Below are 21,847 nucleotides of genomic sequence, written 5' to 3' on the forward strand. Positions count from 1 at the left end.
GCAGGATCTCAAAGAGATATCAGCATACCAATATTTACTGCAGGATTACTCACAGTAGCCAAGAGGTGGAAGCAACCTAAACATCCATCAATAGATGAAGAGATTTAAAAAAAGAAAAAAGCAGCATATCCACACGATGGAACATTATTCAGCCTTTAAAAAGAAGGAAATCCTGACACATGCTACAATGTAGATGAATCTTGAAAACATTATAGCTAAGTGAAAGAAACTCACAGAAGGAGACATCCTGCCTGATTCCACTTATAGGAGGTGTCTAACCTACAAACAATTAGAAACAGAAAGTAGAAAGGTGGTTGCCAGGGGCTGTGCGAGGTGGGATGAGGAGTTGCTGTTCAATGGATATAGAGTTTCCACTTGGCAAGATGAAAAAGTTCTAAAGATCAGTTTGCACAACAAGGAGCATATAGGTAATATCATTGAATTGTACACTTAAAAATGGTCAAGATGGTAAATTTTATAAGTTTTTGAGCACAATTAAGAGAGACAAAGAAAATACAAAAACACAAGTAGTGCTGGAGGGAGAAGGGGAAGGTGCCCCAGGCTTGGGGGCGGGGGGTCGTCTGCAGCCTGGGAAGGCTTGCCTGATGCCAGGCTGGGCCTTCGAGCGGCTCACCCAGGGCCAGGGATCCTGTCCCTCCTGCCGACCCTGCTTTCCCGTGGGAGCACAGAGATCACTACTCCCACAGGGAGGACCCCGGGGCCCAGAGCAGAGCCCTAAGGAAGGCAGAATACGTGAGCGTGTGCAGGGGGATGCGGTTGCCAAAGTCTGTGCCCACTGCCCAGTCCTGGGGCAAGGTTGGAGGACAGGCGAGGTGGTCTGGAGGGGCTGGCCAGGCTCTCCCAGCTCCTAAACACCATAAATCAGTCCTCCTTCTCTGGGACAGCCCCCTCAGGAGCGGCACTGACCTTCCACCCAGACCTCTGACTTTGCAGGCAGGACAGGAAGGAAGGGAGGGCCCAGAACCGTCATGAACTGGACCATAAATGTTGGCAACGGGGTCACAGACAGGACAGGCTGCCCTGACATCTTTAATGGCAGAGACTTCAAAGTACTTGGTCATCTAGGGAAGGAAGGAGTTACAAGACCATCAGACTATGAAGGAAAAGGAGCCTGAACACACAGCAGGATCTCTCCCGAGTCCCGCAGCGTGGACAGCACGAGTCCCCAGTTTCTTCCCAGGACAGAGCACTCCTCTGAGGTTTCTGCTGTGGCCACATTCTCTTTAAGTGGAGGGACCGGACAGACCAACGAGCAGAGGAACAGACCGGTCGGATGCAGAGGAAGTGGGGCCTGGATTCAGGGCCGCCCGAATCCTGGAGAAAGAAGGGCTGCCACCTCCACTCCTGGGGGGAGAAGTGCGGCAGCCACCTGGGCAGGGTGCTCCTGGGCGCACTCACCGCGATGCACTGCCGCATGATGCAGCTCTGCTTCATCCGCCCGGGGCCCCCGAACTTCTTCATGTCCTTGCAGAAGTGGCACTCTCCGCACTCCGTCCGCAAGCAGGCCTCGCATTTGCGGCATCGCGTCCGGCGCCGGCGAGCTCCCGCCGTGGTCCGGTTGGCGGCCAACTTCACCGCGGAGGCTGGGCCCAGCTTCCCCTTGGGCCGACCTACCGCCCGGTTCTGCGGGAGAACACATGGAACTGGTGAGATGGGCACCCGCAGGGTCAGCCAAGTGTGGGGATTGTGGATTGAGGTGTGTCCCTCCACAAAAGATATGCTGGAGTCCTAATCCCGCAACCTCAGGACGTGACCTTATTTGGAAATAGGGTCTTTACAGACAAAACTATTAAAATAAGGTCATTAGTGTGGATCTTAATCCAACAGGACTGGGGTCCTTGTGAAAGGGGGAAATTTGGACACAGGCACAGAGAGGTCTTATGTGAAGACACAGAGAGAAGACAGCCACGTGCCCAGAGAGATGCTGCGGTCTACAAGCCAAGCAAGAAATGTCAAGGAGGCCAGCAAATGCCAGAAGCTGGAAGAGGCAAGGAAGGGTCCTCGCCTAACGCCTTCAGAGAAAGCATGGCCCTGCGACACCTTGACTTCCAACTTCTAAGCTTCAGAACTGTGAGCGGATACGTTGTTTTAAGCCACTTTGGTTTTCGTTTTTAATTTTTATTGGAGTATAGTTGCTTTACAATGTTGTGTTAGTTCCTACTGTACAGCAAAGTGAATCAGCTATACACATACATATATCCCCTCTTTCTTTGGATTTCCTTCCCATTTAGGTCACCACAGAGCACTGAGTAGAGTTCCCTGTGCTACACAGTAGGTTCTCGTTAGTTATCTACTTTATACATAGTGTCAGTAGTGAATACATGTCAATCCCAATCTCCCAATCCATCCCACCCCACTTCCCCCCAGGGGTCCATACGTTAAGCCACCCAGTTTTTGGTGCTTCTTTACAGCAGCCCTGGGAAGCTGACAGGGACACCCCTGTTCCTGAGGGCAGCACGCCCTGGCTCAAGACCCGTCTGTGGCCCCCACGCCTCAGGCCAGGCTCCTCAGGCTACTTGTGCTTCTGCAGGGAGGCCACACAATCCGCCTCTGTTCCCTCTGCCAGGAACACCAACCCCCTCCCCACCCTACTCGGCCAGTGCCTGCTCAGGCTGCAGGACCCAGTTTACACACTACCTTCTCCTGACAGCCCTGCCGGACTGTCCTGCACTGGGCCCCCATCACAGCATAACTGTCTGTTGTCTCCTGGGTCTTCCCTTTAAAGGCAGGGGGCTCAGAGAGGCAGTTATGGAGGGTGTCTTGTCACCACTATTCCTCGGCAAGACGGCTGGCACCTGGCATATGCTCAGTAAACCAGACTCCAAGAGAATGAGACGGTAACCAAGGAACTGACTTCTGAGACCATCTCCAAATAGACTCCAAATTCTTCTTACCCTGTGACTCAGGGAAACAGAGAGCGGCAGATGAACAGAAAGTGGTGCTAAATGCTGAACAGGGCATGAGCCAGCCACACATCCTGCTCTGAGGTCCTTACAATGTGGCAACCAGCCCCAGAGCCTCTTGCAAACTAGGATCAGTGGCCAGCTGCTGGGACACTGTCCACCCAGGAATTAGGAAGGATCATGATGGTAGGGAGAGTGTCTCCTCTCAAGCACCTTTCTGAGTTTGCTGAAAAATGGGTTCATCCCTCTGCCACAGAGACACACTCTCACCCCAAAACTATCTGATCTAATTGGCATCAAATGCTTAAAGCCCTTCTCAGCCAATTAAACAAAATTCAGTCCATCTCAGCCTTTTCATTTCAGTTGCTTGTCATATTAGGGTCCCTGAACAAAATCCCATCCCTTGCTAGCTTCTGGGCCCAGAAATGTGGCTATAACGTACTACAGTGCAGAGGGTCTTCCTTCCAGGAACCTCCCCTCCCCACAATGCACACGGCGCCCCCGCCCCCCCAACTACAGGGGCTGCTTAGAAACTTACAACCACATCAGCAAGGAAAACAGTCCATGGTCCTCTGAGAATCAAGCCTCACTCCCATCATTTTCTCCTGCGATGCAGTGGTCCCTGTGCAGAGCCAAAGGTCCCACACACACCTTTTGGTGTTGACACCTAAGTGGACCCTTCCCTCAGGTTGATCTTTCCAACAGCCTGCAGCACTCAAGGAAACTGCGAAGCCTCTGGTGCCCACGTCAGGAAGTGCTGCTGCTCTGGGTCTTCATCCCTCTCAACTTGCTCTGAACTCCAAAGAGGAAAGGAGACCTGGCTCCGCTGGCCCATGTGTCCTCACCTCTCTCTGCCCTGACCCTGACGCTCCCACAAAGCCACACCAGCAGCCCCGTCACCAGGCAGAGTGAGGGGCTGCCCCAACGCCAGTTACTCCTCCTGCAAGCAGTGGAGGGCCTCCCCATACACCACAGCCCAGGGAGCTCTGGGGCGCCCCCTAGCCATGCACATAGGCAGTTCCACAGCCGTGGCACCTTAAGAGGGATAAACTATCTTATGCATCGCCTGTCAATTCAGGTCAGGTCTTGGTGGCAGAAGAGTAGTGAAAAAAAAAAACAGTTTTCAGAGGCTTTAGATTTGAGAACAGCACATAAGAGACCATGGACCTGAAAACTAGGCAGCAAGGAGTGTTCAGTGGAAGCAGCAATGACAGGGATGGTGACAGCCGTGCAGGTGGGTACTTGCCGAGTGCCTGTCATCCTGCTCATCATTTTACATATTTTGTTACCTAATTTCCCAATAATAACTCTATGGGAGATGCCATTTTTCAGATGAGGAAACTGAAGCTAGAGGTTAAGTGACCTGCACAAGGTCATGGAGCCAGCAGAGGATGTGCATACCCCTGTGCTGCATCTAAACACTGTAAACCACAGCGATGGTTTAAGTCAAGTAGGACAAGAGCCCCCAGAGTCCATGGGAACTGACCACACGCCCTGGCAGGGCTAGTACTTCGAGGCCCTTAGCAGAACGGGTGCCAACAGGAGGTGCAGAGAAGCACATCAATATCCACAGAAATGGAGACCAGGAAGGTTTCTCCCTCTCTTCCCAGCCTGGAAGACTCTCTGGTAAAGAGCACTCACTCCTCAAATCCCTGAAACATGGGCCAAGAGGTGGGCGATCCAAAGCCTCGAGTCAGGTGCAGGGAGGGCAGCGCGTGGTCCAGCCTCCAGGAACAAAACCAGAGGTAAGGGCTTCCCTGGTGGCGCAGTGGTTAAGAATCCGCCTGGCAATGCAGGGGACATGGGTTCAAGCCTTGATCCAGGAAGATCCCACATGCCTCGGAGCAGCTAAGCCCGTGTGCCACAACTACTTAGCCTGTGCTCTACAGCCCGCGAGCCACAACTACTGAGCCCAAGTGCTGCAACTACTGAAGCCCGCGCCTAGAGTCCAGGCTCCGCAACGAGAAGCCACCACAATGAGAAGCCTGTGCACCGCCACGAAGAGTAACCCCCAACTCTCCACAGCTAGAGAAAGCCCACGAGCAGCAACAAAGACCCAATGCAACCAATAAAAAATTAAAAAATAAATTTATTAAAACAATAACAACAAAAACAAAAGAAAGAGGTAAAAGGCTCACACTCTGACCCTGGAGCAGGAGAGTCTGAGGACTAGCTTCTCTAGTGAAGGACTGAATTAAAAAAATCCCAGGAGTCCAAACATGGCTCTTGTCTCCCACTTAGGAGCATCAGGTATAATAAGCCACTGAGCACCTCTGGCCTCACCGGCCGCTGAGAAGAGAGCTGGGTCGATTCGGCCAGAGTCACAAAGCTCATACTTGACTGTGAAACAAGGACACCTTCCTGTTTTCCAAAGTTCATTCTCATCTGAAGAAGCACTTTTCCAAACTATGGAAAAAAACAAGTCCACTTGGATTTCAATGGCAGCTAAGACATCCTGGAAGATGACAGAGCCAATGGCAGACAACACCTCTAAGGAAGAGGTGTAAGGGCGACTCTTTCCAAAGACCTTGATTCATACCCTCTCTGCTGGGCTGCCAAACAAGCTAGAAAAGCTGCTGCTGCCTGTAGCTTTGAGGGCCAGCTGGCTGGTCAGGAGTCAACTGAGAAACACCTAAAATGTAGGATCCTCATAAAGGCCACTGAGAAAATCAACAGGTAAAAAAGACATCGGAGGGTCTCTATTAGGGAAGGTGAACAAGCCTCTCGTTTGGGCGTCTGTCCTAATCTCTTTTGGGTGACATCTAAAGGTTCACAAACCAATACTCAATTCCACTCTATCCTACCTTTGCCTCTATTTGTTCAAGTAACCCAGAATCCCTTGTTAATTTCAGCCTGAAATGTTCTTCTCAGTGAAAGGCAATGATGGCATCCACTGACTTCCACATACAAACCAGCCTCCCAAACCCCAAGGCCATATGTTGATTTTCTCAGCCCAGGACTCATACTGTCACTCCATCAGGTTAGGAAAATTGAGTCCACACGCATATACACAAATCTTCGTATTCCAACACTTTTTCTCCATCAACATCTCATAAGTTTCCCCTTTAAAAGGAGTACTATTGATAAAAATTTTTTAAAATAAAATAAAAGGATACTATTGAGGTAGTTCATTCATTCCACAAATATTAACTGAGTGCCTCCTATCAGATCCTATTCTCCAGAGTATTCACAGGCAGAACCTTCAATCTCTCATCTCTAAAATACTGGGATTAACATTACTTGGATTAACCTGAATTAATGAAAAGACATCCCATTTTCATGGACTGAAAGACAATATTGTTAAGATGGTAATACTCCCCAAAGTGGTCTACAGATGCAATGCAACCCCTATGAAAATCACAGCTGGCTCATCTGCATTGAAAAGCTGATCCTAAAATTCATGTGGAGGGAATTCCCTGGTGGTTCAGTGGTTAGGACTCCACGCTTCAACTGCAGGGGTCTGGGTTTGATCACTGGCTGGGGAACTAAGATCCCACAAGCCACACAGTACGGCCAAAATAAAATAAAATAATAAAAATAAATTCATGTGGACCTGAAACAGCCAAAACAATCTTGAAAATGAAGAACAAAGCTGGAGGACTCACACTTCCTATCTCAGAACTTACTATGAAACTACAGTAAACAAAACAATGTGGTGCTGGCATAAGGACGGACACACAGATCACTGCGCTAGAATTGAGAGTTCAGAAATGAAGCCTCACAATATTTATGACCAAATGATTTTGAAAGGGGTGTCAAGACAATTCAGTGGGGGAAAGAACAGACTTTTCAACAGATGCTGTGGGGTAAATGGATATCCACATGCAAAACGATGAAGTTGGACTCTTACATCACATAACATACAAAAATTAACACCCAAATCGATAGAAGACCTAAACGTAAGGGCTAAAATCAAAAACTCTCAGAAGAAAACATAGGATAAGTCTTCATGACCTTGGAAGTGGCAATGATTTTTTGGATATGACACCAAAAGCACAGATGACAAAAGAAGATAAACTGAACTTCAAAATTTAAAACTTATGCTTCAAAGGGACTATCAAATAAGACCACAGAATGGGAGAAATTATTTGCAAATTATACATCTGGTAAGGGGCGTACCCAGAAGGTATAAAACAACTCAACAATAGAAAGACAAATATCCCAACTTTAAAATAAACAAAGGATTTAAGCAGATAATTCTCAAAAATAAAGGAAAAGAAAAAAGATATACAAATGGGCAACAAACACAAAAAAATGTTCTACATCACTAGCCAGTAGAACATGTGGTCTGTGCAGAGACTCACTAACCCCTCACCCACCTACCCACCCAACTGCTTTCTGGCTGTGAATTATGCTTTACGTGCTCAGTGCTAGGTGACGGGACTACAAAGATGCGTAAGAGGTTTTTGTTCCCTACTCTCAAAGGCACTACAGTCTGAGGGGAGAAACACATGTTACCACATAAACGCACTGTAACACAATGATGATATCAAAAGCTAACATTTACCGAAGTAACACTTTTCAATATTTGTATCGATAATCTATGAGGCAGGAATTATCATTTCCATTTAGAAATAAGGAAAGTGAGGCACAATGCAGTGAAGTAATCTCCCCAATGTCATACTGCCAGTAAATGAGAAGTCAAGATACCCAGGCAATGGCTCTAAAAGCCTGGACCCTGGCATGCTGACCCAGAAGGAATGCCTCATCTCACTGGGAAGGGAGGCTGGGAGAAGTGTCCGATACAGGGGGTGGTGACTAAAGTGAGTTTTAGAGAGAGGACAGGACACTGCAGGCCAGGAGTAGGGGTGGGGTTAGGGAGTGAATATTCTAGGCAGAAGGAAGAGTAAGATAGAGATGTGAAACTAGACGACACACTCAAGGAATGGCTTGATATGGCTGCTGGAAAACTGCCCTGAAGTAGCAGGAGCCTAAACCTACAGGGCCCTGCACACCACATTAGAGAAATGGTGGCCCCTGTAAGAGCAGTTAAAGGATTTTACATGCAGGAGCAACATGATCATATTCTGGCAACAATGTGAGGAGTGGATTTTTTGGGTGGTGGGCAAGATGAAAGACAAGGAAATGAGCTGAGGGTGCTACAGTAGTCCAGGATGAGGGTTATGAAGTCTGGAGTAGAAGCCACAGAAGGAATGACAAGGAGGGGATGATCAGGGATGTTTTAGAAGCAGAGCCGGTTTTGAAGACCCAGAAGGCTGACTGCACGGGGGTATGCAAGCAAGAAGAGTCCTGGAAGACTCTGAGGTTTCGGGCTTGAGCAACAGGAGAACAAGGGGCTCAGGAGAGAGAACACGAATCCACCGTGGACACATGGAATCTGAGGGACCCACATGACATCCAAGGAAGGTGGCAAGCAGCAGCCAGGAGGGACTGGAGCTGAGACACACAGCTGGGAATCAGCATCGCACAGTGCTGAACCTCCTTAAGTCCAAGAGGTTCTTCAGGGAGAATGTGCAGAGTGGTAAGAGGGCCCTGGGCAGCACCTTCAAGCCTGAAAATATCCAAGGGCCAGGTGACAAACAGCAACCTGCTGAGGAATGGCCAGAAAGGCAGGAAAGGCAGCAGAAGCTTGTGGCATCATCGGAGACAGGGAAGAGTTTCAAGAAGGGAGCAGGCTAGAGTTTCAACTGTCAAGAAGAGTCAGTGAGAACAGTAAACGTGGCTGTCTGTTTTTACAATGCAGACAGTTCTTTATTCCCCACCAAACTGCCCCTGACAGGAGCACACTGACACTCAGCCCCACAAAGGGCAGCTAGAGCCCCCGAACATCGTGGAAATCCTTGTCATGCTAACGTTGCCTTCAACTCTATAACAAATGTGTTTCAACATCATGTCTGTTCCCATAACTTCAAGAATAACGGACATCCCAGGAAAAGCTGCGTTTTAGCTGTGCTGCCGGCCCCTTAACACATACCTGCAGACTCCAGAGAGTGCTTCAGTTTGTTTATACCCTGAGAGTAAGGAGCAAGAGAATAAAAACACAGGCGCTACCAGAAACCCAGGGGATGTGTGGACCTCGGGAGAATCTGAGGAAAGCTAAGGACCTCTTCCTCAGAAAAATGCACATAGGCACAAAGTCACAAAACTTTCGTATGTAATTCAGGGAAGGTTCAGGGACCCATATGAAAATTTCATTCTTTAAGCAGCTATAATGAGTAACACAGTGGTTATAGCCATATAAATTTCTGAGATCTTCTTCACCGTAATTTCCTTCTTTTTTCTTTTATTTATTTATTTTTTGGCCGTGCCATGTGGCATGCGGAATCTTCGTTCCCTGACCAGGGATCAAACCCATGTTCCCTGCAGTGGAAGCACATAGTCCTAACCATTGGACCGCCAGGGAATTCCCCCTAATTATTATTTTGAACAAAGTAGTAATCATTTTCAGTTAAAAAACAGGAATAATGCTATTTTCACTTCACAGGTTAAAAAAAGACACGATGGAATTCTCCTAACAGCCCTTCTTTAAGGGGCATCTCCTCAAACTAAAAAGCAGAGCTGAAGAATTTTCCAGCACATTCTGCATTGGAGAAGCAAAGGAAGTCCACAGGAGAAAGGCTGTCTCCTGCCCCATGGGCCCAACATCGGGAGCAGGGGAAACCCAGGCTGCTGTGAGAAGGTGTGGGGCAGACAGGCCAGCCCCACAGAACAGGCGTAAGGAAGCCTGATGTCACCCAAGACTGGACGCCAGCCTTGGATGGGGATGAGGGAAGCACGTGGACTATTAAGACAGAGCAAGCAAAATTCTGATGAAGGGTGAGGGGATAGGCTCAGCTACAGGGGTAGGCCGGGCAATAGAAACTTCCCAACAGGGCCTCCACTGGGGCCTTTCACGCAGCAGGTGGCTGAGCATACCTGCATGCCCACCCTCCAAGACTTCCACCCTCCCTGAAGGAGCCTTCTTTAGAGAAGAGTGGGGTCTATGGCCTGCGAGCTCCCATTTGGAAGACACAGATGCCTTAAGAGGAAACCACTCTTCTCAGGCCCAAGAAATCGTGGGCTGATAAAAGGTGAGGAAAGGGTGGGGGAGACAAGCAGCAGGGACCCACGGCCTGGAGGGTCAGCAAATGCAGGGGCCGGGGCTGACAGCCAACTTCTCTGTTGGGACAATGGGGAAAACCTGCTACCCACTGGCCTGGCTTAGAGGTCGTCTCCTTAATGCACCTGAGTGGTGCGTGGTAGCATCATTCTTAAAGTGAACACGGCAACCTGGAGAACTTCTGTTGCTAACGACTCCAGAAGTGCCACGATCCCGGTTAACTGATGCGAGGAGGAGGGGAAAAAATCCGGCTATAGGGCGAATGGGTCTCTCATGATGGAATTCTCTCTCGCAGTAAGTGAAAACGTGATTTAAGCCCAAAGACATATATCTGATGTAATGTCAAAGATTATATCTATCACAGGCCATAAGGTGTGGCCAAATTAAAAAAACCAAAACAAAACAGGTAACAGGAACCTTACTCCTGAAACACCAAAGTGCAGTCAACGCTGAACACAAGTGTCTTATGAATGACCAGATGCAGAAAGGGTACACGGCTGGCAGGGATTAGGCAGATCCAAACTGAAATGAAAATTTTCAGACCAAGAGCTGACGTATGAACTAAGCGGCAAGCACTGAGAACCATTCACATGCTGTGCTACTGACTTAATGAAAGTTCCAAGCCAAAACCACTTGGGTTGTCTCTGCGTTCATCTGATGCATAAGACGAGTGAGATTCAGAAACACCTCATAAGATACATCAGCCTGAAAAACGTCCAACAAAACGAAGAAAATATACTTTAACTTGTCCCTGTTATATAAAACCACTTAATAATATGTGCTACGATTTAAGTGCACCATATATAGTACTTCCTCAACCACGCCTGATGGACGGAAAAAATGTTCCTACACCTCGGCCTGAACATTCCAAAACATCTTCATTCCACTGAGGAAATGCACCCGGGATTATAAGTAAGCATCTTATTCACCTAGTCCCATGCCCACATGATAACTCAACCCGTCTAACGCTTAATTCCTCAGACAAGCCTACCTAGCCCGTGCCCTGTTTTAAATACCATGCAGATTCTACTTCGTAAAACCTCAACTTTCTTCCCCCGCTTCCTAAACACGAATCTTCCCGGAGTAAATTCACGCTGTAAACACACCCAGGGCTTTGTTTTATTCAGATTTCTCCCCCCTGGTCCCAAGAGAGGTTGCTTTCCCTTCTAGATCCAACCGAGGCCAAATACTGCCATCTGGGGTCACGGCTTCCTCTCGCCGCTGCCGCCGCCGCCGCCGTGGAGCGGACTCGCTGGGTTCCGGATTCCCCGCGCCGGCCCGAGCCTCGCACCCCTTCCTGTCTCCGTCAGCCCACGGCGGGCGCGCGGCGCCCAGACAAAAGCTCGGGCCGTCGGGCCCACGGGCCCCGGGCTGCCCACCCTCCGGGCCGCGGGCGTCCTCCAGCCCCGAGGCCGAGGGTCCCGGTGCAACTTTGCAAACAGAAAGGAAGGCGGCGCCGGCGCCCGCAGGTCCGGGTGCGCCCGGGGCGGCCGGCACGCGCGTGGGCCGCGGGCGAGGGCGCGAGGAGAGGGCGAGGCGCGCCCGGCCGCCCGCAACTTGCCCGCGGGCCGTGGCCCGCGCCCCGCAGGGCCCGCCCGACGGCGAGGCCCACATTGTCCCCGCGGCACTGCCGGCCACCCTCGCGCACAGACGCTCGCACACGCCCCCTGCCCCGGCCGGCTGCGGGCCCGCGGCGCCCGGGCGACCGCCGGCCTGCCGCGCTCCTCCACGCCCCGCTCGGGCCCGGCCCTGGCAGCCCCGCCGGCGGCGGCTGCAAAACTTTCTCCTCATCGTGGCGGCGGCGGCGGCGGCGTCGCGGCCGCCCGGGGCGCGTCAGTCGGTCGGTCGGGAGGTCGGGCGGGCGGGCGGCGGGTCCCTCCCTCAGCCCCACCCCGGGCCACCGACCTGGTCCGGCTCCGATTCATAGTCGTCGTCCTCGGCGCTCACGGACATGGCCATGGCTCATGGTGGGCCCAGGCTCGCGCGCGCTGACATGGCTGGAGCGGCGCCGCCGCCGCCGCCGCCCGCCCGGAGCAGGCTCGGCTCGCCCTGGCTCGGGCTCGGGCTCGGGCTCCCGCTGCCGCGAGGAGGGAGCCGCGCCGCGCGCCTCGCACGCCCGCGCGGGAGGGGGCGGAGAGGGGCCGGCGGGAGGGGGGGGAGGGCCGGGGCGCTCATGCATATGCATGAGGCGAGCCAGGAAGGGGCTGGCCCCCCGGGCCGGCGGGCCAATGACGCGGCCGCGGCGCTCGGGCCGCACACAAAGGGAGCCCGGCCTGCGGTGACACGGGGGCGGGCCCGCCGAGGGCGGCCCCTCGCGGCCGGAGCGCGGGGACTGGGGCTGCGTGGGGGCGTGCCCCGCGCCCCGCCCGGCCCGCGCGCCGCGGGATGCACATGGGTGGCTGCACGCCGCCGCCGCTCTTAACAGGAAATGCACGCCCGACCTGGGGTGGGGTCTTTTGTGTGGTCCTGCGGGGCGTCTTGCAGGAGCCCGGGGGTGCACGGGCCATGGGGAGCGGCCCTGCACGCGACACCAGGCACGGGTCCCTGTGCCCCCAGCAGCGGGCACACGGGCTCTCGGGTTTGCACAAGCTCTGGGACCGGAACCTGATATGCCCCGCGAACCCGGGAGTCCCGTACCCCCTGCAGGCCTGCTGGCCTGGGTATGGTCTTGGGGAGCCAGTTCCCCGGGACGCCTGCAGTGGGGTTGGGCTGGTCCCGTGGCGTTGCCCTCTTCTATCCTCAGGTTTGCCTTTCCAGGTCCCCAGGGAGTCAGCATAAAATGTAGGGTGGTACAGGTGGGAGTTCCAATCGAGCTGCCTGACTTGGAGGCTGCCAGACAGAACACCACGAATGCACTCTGCCCTGAGGTGGCTCCCCACTCTCTTGGACAGGACCCACCCCCCTTCCTGAGGTGCCCAGAGGTCGATCTTGGAAGTGGTGAGGGCCGGCCAGAACCCAGTCTCCTATTAGACTGGCAGTGCCTGAAGCTGGCCCAGAGGTGTGGGTTTCTAAATTCTTAACCTGGAAACATTCCTAATGCTTACTCCTAAAGCAGCCCACTTCTGCAGAAAACAGTTACTGGGGGGAAACAAAAATGTCTAGGGGGCACTTATGCCAGCAGCCCTTACTCTGAAGGAGGAGCTCAGTGGCCATTAGCTAGAGTGATCAATGCTATTATAAGCATCAAAACCACAGCTATACTCAAGCTAAGGAGCAGGGTGACCTAGCTAGGTAACTGGCATACTCATCATCTAACTAAGAATGTCCAAGGTGACACTAAACATGCATATATGCACCAGTTTCTTCATCTGTAAAATGGGAAGGTTTACCTAACCAAAGGATTAGAGGCTTTCCCAAGAAAAAGCTCATTAGCTGAAATCTGGTGATCAGTTCTGCAGTGTTGTCCAACTGTTATTCACGCCCAGGCCACTGGCCATGAAATCCACTCTGAGAATAGAAGGGAACCACAGGCAGGTCATGGCCTGGGCTTTCAAGGAAGGCAGAATGCGCGTTGGACATAAAACCCAGGAGGCTTCTAGCAGGGAGTCGGCAGGAGTGAATAAACAGCGATGTCAGTTTTACTGAGTGAATTTTAAAGTCTCTCTGAAATTTATACACCCACTGACACTATGGGGAAAAAAATGCCAGCAGATTTGCTGTTTACTGAAACATACCTGTTCTGAGTTTCCTTTCTCCCTTCTTACATCTTTCACAATTCACTCAAGATTAACAACAAAAACTTGTTGTTTTGAAAAGAACACTCCCCCCTCCACCTCAGTCCACCCCCTAAAGTCTGAGCCTTTTGTAAACTACCTTGTCTGGACTAAAGTCTGTATCTGATGTATCCCATGACCTCTTAGGGGCCACTCGACCCAGAAGGAAGTCCCTTAAAGAAAGAGGAGGGGCTGAAAAAAATGCTAATCATGCTTTCGCTTCACTGTAACTGGTCAAAACTGCAAGGGTACAGAGATACATAAATAACATAATACCTCAAGAGAGAGGTATGGAAACAGGACTTTTCTCAAAAGTCTTTCTCATTCCATATCAGGAGTGCAAGAATATTTAGACTTGTCTTTGGGCTGATTTCTCCTGAGAATTCTCAAAAGCTCATTCTGTATTTAAGGAAGTAAAAAGACAGTTCTCATTTATCATAGCTCAAAAAAGAGAAAGGGAAAGTGTTGATGAACAGAAGCTGCAGCTAACACAAAACTTCCTTCCGTCACATCATTTCTGAGCTAGAAGGGGCCTCACCAGACCCCCTCACTTCACAGGTAAGGAAACTGAGGCTCAAAGAAAATTAGGAAGTAGCTCTGAAGCCCAGGGCTCCTTGTATAACACCATCCAGAGACCCCCTCCAGGGGTCCAGGCAATAACAGCAGCTAATGTGTACTAAGCATGATTGAAGGGCTAGACCCCATGCTAAGTGAAGGGTAGATATATCTCATTTATTCTTTTACACGGCCCCATGAGGTATATTCCATTATTCATCCATTTTACAGATGAGAAAGTCTGAGGCACATCACTGCTAGGAAGAGAAAGGACCTGGATTTGAACCCATAAGCAGCTGGAGCCTGAAGCCTGGGCTGTTAACTACATCGCACCAATGCCTCATGCCAGAGACAAGAAAGGAGGATGCCAAGTGAGACCTGTGTAATCATGCAAGTGAAATACTCAGACTTATGCAGAAAATTAACTGTCCCTTACTAAATTTTGCAAATTCTGTGTTCTCAACTCAGATCCAGTTTCAGGACGGTTAGGTATGGTTTTGGTAACCAGAAGGCCGTCTGATGGATCTGTGGGGGCTGCTGTAGAAGGAGGAAACCAGGACTAAGACATGACCATGTGGTGGGTCCTCTCCAAACTCTAACAAGGCCCCTGCCAACAGTCACTACCCTAATACCTTTAAAAAATTCCTCTTCTGACATTTGCAAAGAGCCTCTTCACATCTCTACTTTTTCGATCAAGCTTCCTTTAACGAACTGGTACACACAACTACCCAATGTTTGTTTTGTATTAATAGTGTGCTAGACTGTATATAAAATACATTATGCCAGCACTTGCCCAGCAGAATTGCCATCTTAAAGTTTAGCATTTATATTGTGCCTTAGGCTCGTCCTTTCTCCCTTCTGACCTCCTTTTCAAGTGACCCTAAGAACTGAATGGGCTCCCAGCTCCATTTAGCCAAGGCTTACATTCTTAGAAAGAGTTCCCCAAAGTTGATGCCATCAGGGCATTGGTGCTTGCCCTGAACCAGGAGGATCCAGAACTCTCACCAAGTGGCGAGGAAATAAACACAGATGGAAGCCAAGTCGGCCTCGGTCACAGTCGTCACCCATTTCCCTGCTTTCTCTCCAAGTGTCATTTACTGTTCTGGTCTGCCTATCAGATCATAAGACACTGGGAATGATCCCGGTCTGTCCAGAGACTTTGCCCAGACTTATCCACCAAAGGGCACTGCAGGCTGTCCCAGGGCAGGAACGGGCAGTGACCAAAGGTAAAAGGAAAAGGGCGGACATCCCCTCTAGTCCTCTCCATCCCCACAACCAGGAACAGGTAAGAAAAGGGATAGACTGGATTAGTGCCCCCTGGACTCTGGGCTCCGTAGGATAGGGAAGGGTTTCTACAGCATGTGGCCCTTTTCCTTGTGCCCATGTCACAAAGGGTACGGCTAAAGCTTGGGAACATTATTTTCCAGAGGATTGGGTCAGGGAAAGAGAATGAATTCTCTGTATCCAGACCAGTAACTGGCTGGCAGGCGAACCAAGGGACACCATTTGTAAACGTGCCCCTAAGGAGGGAACAGAAATGATGCAAAGGGTTGCTTCCTTCCTAGTACACATAATAATGTATGTTTAACAAGCAATAGAGAATGCATGCTTCAGTTATTTTACTATTATTTTACCATTTGTCTCTCTGTTCTTCAAAAGGTTTTTCCCCATTAACAGCACAAGGAGAAGGTCTTTTGCAGAGTTATTTTCATTAATAAAGCATAAATGAGAGAAATTTTTGCATAGTGTCACATAGCAATTTAGGACTAATTCCAGGGTTGCCTGGATAAAACTATGGTTCAAAGAGTGACTGTATGACATACCAAGGGCTGCAGTGATTTCTGTTAAAGAAATTACTAATGTTGTTTAATTGCTTTTTATTTTCTCCCTGGAGAATCATTCACAAGCATTTAAAACACACATATATCTGTCATATGGGTCCTTTAAAGAGATCAAACTTTCTGTTAAATAGGGTCCCTCTCCTAATACTGTCTCCTTACATTACCAAGATCAAGCAATAAATATTTATGTTCACTGGAAGATTTGTGACTGTGCACAGGATTTTTTTTCAATTAACTAATTTAACAGGTGACTGGTGTTGATCTGAGAAATGTTTCCTGCCATCCACCCCATTTCCAACTCAATCACTGACCTTAGAAAATACTTCCCTTCTCCATTCATTTCCTTACAAAAATCCAGGCTAAGGCTGAGAACTTAGACAATTCAGACAGGATTAATGGATTCACTTTACAATCCCATCCCACACCCCCAGAAAATAGAGGCTAAAAATACAGAAAATGCCAGCGTAATTCGGGCCTACAACCAGGATTTTTGTAATTTAAAAATATTTTTCTTAACAAGACCAAATCTCCCCCTTGGTTTTCCTTCCTTACCAGACCACCCATCACACTCTCTCTATCCCATCATCCTCCAAAGAAAGACCCTGGAGGACCAGGTTATAAAGACTCAAAAGAAAAGACCAAATCTAAAGCTTACTCAAAATGGGATGATAGGGACTTCCCTGGTGGCACAGTGGTTAAGAATCCACCTGCCCATGCAGGCGACAGGGGTTGGAGCCCTGGTCTGGGAAGATCCCACATGCCACAGAGCAACTAAGCCCATGCGCCACAACTTCTGAGCCCACACTCTAGAGCCTGCATGCCACAACTACTGAAGCCTGCGCGCCTAGAGCCCACGCCCCAAAACAAGAGAAGTCATGGCAATAAGAAGCCCGTGCACCACAACGAAGAGGAGCCCCCACTCACCACAACTAGAGAAAGCCTCATGCAGCAATGAACACCCAATACAGCCAATAAATAAATATAAATTTTTTTTTTAAATGAAGTGATAAGACAGTAAAGAGCCAAAATAGGAGTAAAGTTAGCAGCTCTGTTCACAGTGGTCACATGGTGGAAACAAATCGGATTCTGTCCATTGATGAACAAAATGCAGTTTATCCTTACAATGGAATATTATTCAGCCATAAAAAGGAATGAAGTTCTGACACAAGGTACAATATGATGAATCTTGAAAACATGATGCTAAGTGAAACAAGCCAGACACAAAAAGCCACATACTGTATGATTCCCTTTATATAAAATGTCTGGACTAGACAAATCCATAGGGACACAAAGCCAATTAGGGGTTGCCAGGGGCTGGGTGGGGGGAGGGGGAATGGGAAGTGACCCCTAATGGGAATGGGGTTTCTTTTGGCAGTGATGAAAATATCTTGGAATTTAGAAAGAGGTGATGCCTGCACAACATTCTGAATATACTGAATGCCACTGAATTGGTACTTTAAAATCGTTAGTTTTATGCTAGGTGAATTGTACCCCAAATTTTTAAAAGTGAGTGTGTGTGTGTGATTTTTTTTTTTTTCTTTTTCCCCTTCTCAAGTCATCATTTAAGAGTGATCTTAGTTCCTATTCCTGAGAGGTAACCTGGTTAGGAAATGCAGCCCCTAAGTCCTGGAGCAGGTTGAAATTAACCAAACCAAAGTGATAGCTGAATCACCTGTTAAATGAGCTGCTAACAATCACAGTGGGGGTCTGATGGGCTCTGACTACACTGCAAAGCCTTTCACTTAGGGACGCCTGACACATGCAAATACACACAGGTTGGTATGGTTGGCAGCAGGGATGGGGGGACAGACACACACTCGCACCCATTTTGGGTGCTGCCAAGGGACTCTCTTCATTTATATTCTTGCTTTCCTTTACAAATGGCTCACCTCCAGCAGGCCAATTTGCCTCTAAAAGCCCCTGGATCTATGAAAATCCATGAGTTTACCAAGACACTCAAAATAGAAAAAGTCTGACAAAACTCATCTGTCACCATTCGAAGCAGCCATTATACCAACTCCTTAGCTTGAAAACTGGTATTTAAAGGGAAAGAATGAAGCACGTGTGCTGTATTTAAGGGTAGCTCCAATTGATGAGGGAAAGCTCTGCAGAAAAATGCCAAGTAATTCATATGGGAAGGATGACAATACTTCAAAGCTTCATTTCCTTCCCCCCCACCCCCACCCCCGGCCGTGCCATGCAGTATGTGGGATCTTAGTTCCCCGACCAGGGATCAAACCCATGAGCCCTGCAATGGAAGTTCAGGGTCTTAACCACTGGACCACCAGGGAAGTCCCACAGCTTCATTTTCATCTCCTGATAAAATTACTGATACAGGAAAGAATGATAACTGGTATTGAAACCATCAGTGAATGGTAGAGGGACGCAGGGGCCCCATGTATTTCCTTCCAGATTACTCTCTGGAGGAAAGAGGGATGAACATAACTGAACAATAGGGGAATAATCAGACCACCATCACCTTAATCCATGATATTTAACTTCAATCTAACCAAACCTTTAGACCTAACTTCCAATTTGTAGAAATCACAAGAGATCGCAAAAAAGCTAAATGACACCACAAGAAAGCAACCAGACAAATGCATAAAGTGAGATATTCTTCAGGACATGTTTCCATCCTCTCTACCAATCAATATCCTGAGCAAGGTCAAGAGTAAAAGACAGAATTAAGAACAGATGCAATGCGTGGTTCCTGGATTGGATCCTAGTTTGGACAAAGTAGCTGTAAAAGATAATGTATATGACCCAGTATTAGGAGGAACTGTCAATTTTACTAGGTGTAATCATGTTATTTCAGGTATGGAGAAAAATATTCTTCTTTTTCAGAGATGCAAACCTAAGTATTTAGAGGTAGAATTGTCATGATGTCTGTCATTCTTTGAAGAATACTTCCGCATAAAAAAGAAAGTTAGTTAAAAAGAAATAACATACCCATTAGGATGGCTATTATCTCTCACTCTCACTCACACACACACACACACACACACCCCCCCAGAAAATAACATTAGCAATGATGTGGAGAAATTGGAACCCTTGCGCACTGCTGATGGGAATATAAATTGATGCAGCCGCTGTGGAAAACGGTATGGCAGCTCCTCAAAAAATTAAACATATAATTATTCTATGATTCCAGCAGTTTCATTTCTGAGTATGTACCTAAAAGAATTGAAAATAAGGACTTGAAAAGATTTTTATACACCCATGCTCACAGCAGCATTATTGATAATAGCCAAAGGTGGAAGCAACCCAAGTGTCCATGGTCAGATGAATGGATAAATAAAACGTGATGTATACATACAAGGGAATACCACTCAGCTCTAAAAAGGAAGCAGATTCTGGCAAAAGCTACAACATGGATGAACCTTGGGGACATTATGTGAAGTAAAATGAGCCAGTCACAAAAAGACAAATACTGTTACGATTCCACTTATATGAGGTACATAGAAGAGTCAAATTCAGAGACGAAAAGTAGAAGTTACCAGGGGCTGGAAGAAGGGGGAATGGGAGTTAGTGTGTAAGGGATTTAAGAGTTCCAGTTTCAGATGATGAAAGAGCTCTGGAGACAGATGGTGGTGACGGTTGTACAACAATGTGAATGTACTCAATGCCACTGAATTGTACACCTAAAAATGGTTAAAATAGTCACTTTTATATTATGTATCTTTTCCCACAATTTAAAACAATGTGATAAAAGATAAAACAAAAAGATGGACCTAGAGATTACCATACTAAGTGAAGAGAAACTCAAACAGAGAAAGACAAATATCATATGATATCACTTATATGTGGAATCTAAAAAATGATACAAATGAACTTATTTACAAAACAGAAACAGACTCACAGAGGTAGAGAACAGATTTATGGTGCCCAAAGGGGAGTGGAGGGGGACAGAGAAATTAGGAGTTTGGAATTAGCAGATGCAGACTACTATATATAAAGAAACAACAAGGTCCTACTATATAGCACAGGTAACTGTAATCAATATCTTGTAATAAGGCTTCCCTGGTGGCACAGTGGTTAAGAATCCTCCTGCCAATGCAGGAGACATGGGTTTGAGCCCTGGTCCGGGAAGATCCCACATGCCACAGAGCAACTAAGCCCATGTGCCACAACTACTAAGCCTGTGCTCTAGAGCCCACGAGCCACAACTATTGAGCCCACGCACTGCAACTACTGAAGCCCACGGGTCTAGAGCCTGTGCTCCGCAACAAGAGAAGCCATTGCAATGAGGAGCCCGCGCACCACAACAAAGAGTAGCCCCTGCTCTGCTTGCCGCAATTAGAGAAAAGCCTGTGTGCTGCAACGAAGACCCAACGCAGCCAATAAACAAATTAAATTTATTTAAAAAAATTTTATAAGTGAGATTATCTCTTCACTCCTGCAAAGTGCTTTGCTGTTGGGTCCTTCACATTCATTGGTGGAGAAGGTCAGTGGTTTAGAGCAGGTTTTACTATAGCTTTCACTTCCCATCTACTTTCTTTGTGTATAAAGTTCCCCTTGTTCCAACAAATATACTTCCCCTTCCCACCTTAGTAACAAGATTCAAACTTAAATAATGCAAATATTTCACCTGTATTCACATAATTGTGCCCCTTTTTTCTCTAGATGACCCAAATTTGGGGAGTAGGTTATCTGACATCATTCGGTTGCACACACATCAGTCTTCCTAACAAAGCCAAATCAGAGAGGCAGGGTTGAGGGGGGTGGGGAGGGAAAGAACACGACAACTTATTCCCAATGTCAATGATCAAGTATCCTCCTTTAAAACAGGAAACATACCATGGCATTTGACAAAAAGAAAAGTCTGAAGGATAGACCATTGTTCCAGAAATAAAACCACGATGATGGGAAGCAACCACTTACAGTGCCTGCCTGGCTTTCTAATTACTCCACCAGAGGCAGGAGCCCTCAATATCTCCACTGCTTTCCAAGAATTTGTCTTTGGCATTATTAACACAGACAGCCGAGCTGGTTATCAGACTAAGAAAGAAATCTTGGGCTGCAGACTTTAATTACAGGTTATTTCAGCTGAATGCTGTCTTAAAGTTCCAATAAAGTGGTTCTAAAATGATACAGATGGATGGCTGAAAAATTCCAGGTGAGAGAGAAGATAGTTTTAAGTCCAGGAGGATAAAGGGAGATGCCTAAATTTGAGGACAGACGGGTCCAGGGAATACCAAGAGCCCTTCTTAGTTCTCTTCTATTTATCGTTCTTTTAACAGTGGGCTGCGACTGGGACACACAAATTAAAGTGAGGAGAGAAACTTATTCTCACCAGAGAGACAACTCAGGCATTTGGAGAACAGGTGAAAGAGGACAAAGAGACTGAACTGACTGAATACAACTTCATCTATTAGAAGCTCTGGGGAAACTTTGCTGTCAAGTTCATTCATTTTCTGGGAGCAATCTTGCCTGACAGGATACAAAAATGGATAAGGAAAAAATTAATAAGACAAGCTCCAGTCTCAAAAAGACAACGGAAGCTTAAGACAGATATGCAACAAAATGCAGAGTAGAATGTGGACATCCAGCAGAGGGAGAAACGGGGGGAGCCTATCAGTCAGGATCTTGGCAGGAAATGGATGGCATCCTGCACCCTCACACCAGGTCATTGAGGGGAGTTTAACAGAGGCTCAATGTGCAGAGTGTAAGTGGGGTTAACGGAAGCCAACAAGGAACAGGGATGCACCCCAAGCCTGATGACAGTGATGAGCCATTACCTCCCTTTGGCCGATG

General features: G+C 48.2%; 1 protein-coding gene across 12 annotated transcripts in view; it reads right to left on the minus strand.

Moving 5' to 3' along the window:
• KDM2B (lysine demethylase 2B) overlaps nt 1-21,847 on the minus strand; it is a 120,050-nt gene that overhangs the window by 18,321 nt on the left and 79,882 nt on the right. For all 12 annotated transcript variants that reach the window (XM_057743780.1, XM_057743789.1, XM_057743779.1 and 9 more), the window contains one exon: nt 1,420-1,644. In XM_057743780.1, the coding sequence (XP_057599763.1) occupies nt 1,420-1,644 (225 nt within the window). The remainder of the gene's footprint in view (nt 1-1,419; nt 1,645-21,847) is intronic.

This window comes from Hippopotamus amphibius, chromosome 8, assembly GCF_030028045.1.
Source record: "Hippopotamus amphibius kiboko isolate mHipAmp2 chromosome 8, mHipAmp2.hap2, whole genome shotgun sequence".
In the NCBI taxonomy this organism is placed as follows: Eukaryota; Metazoa; Chordata; class Mammalia; order Artiodactyla; family Hippopotamidae; genus Hippopotamus; species Hippopotamus amphibius.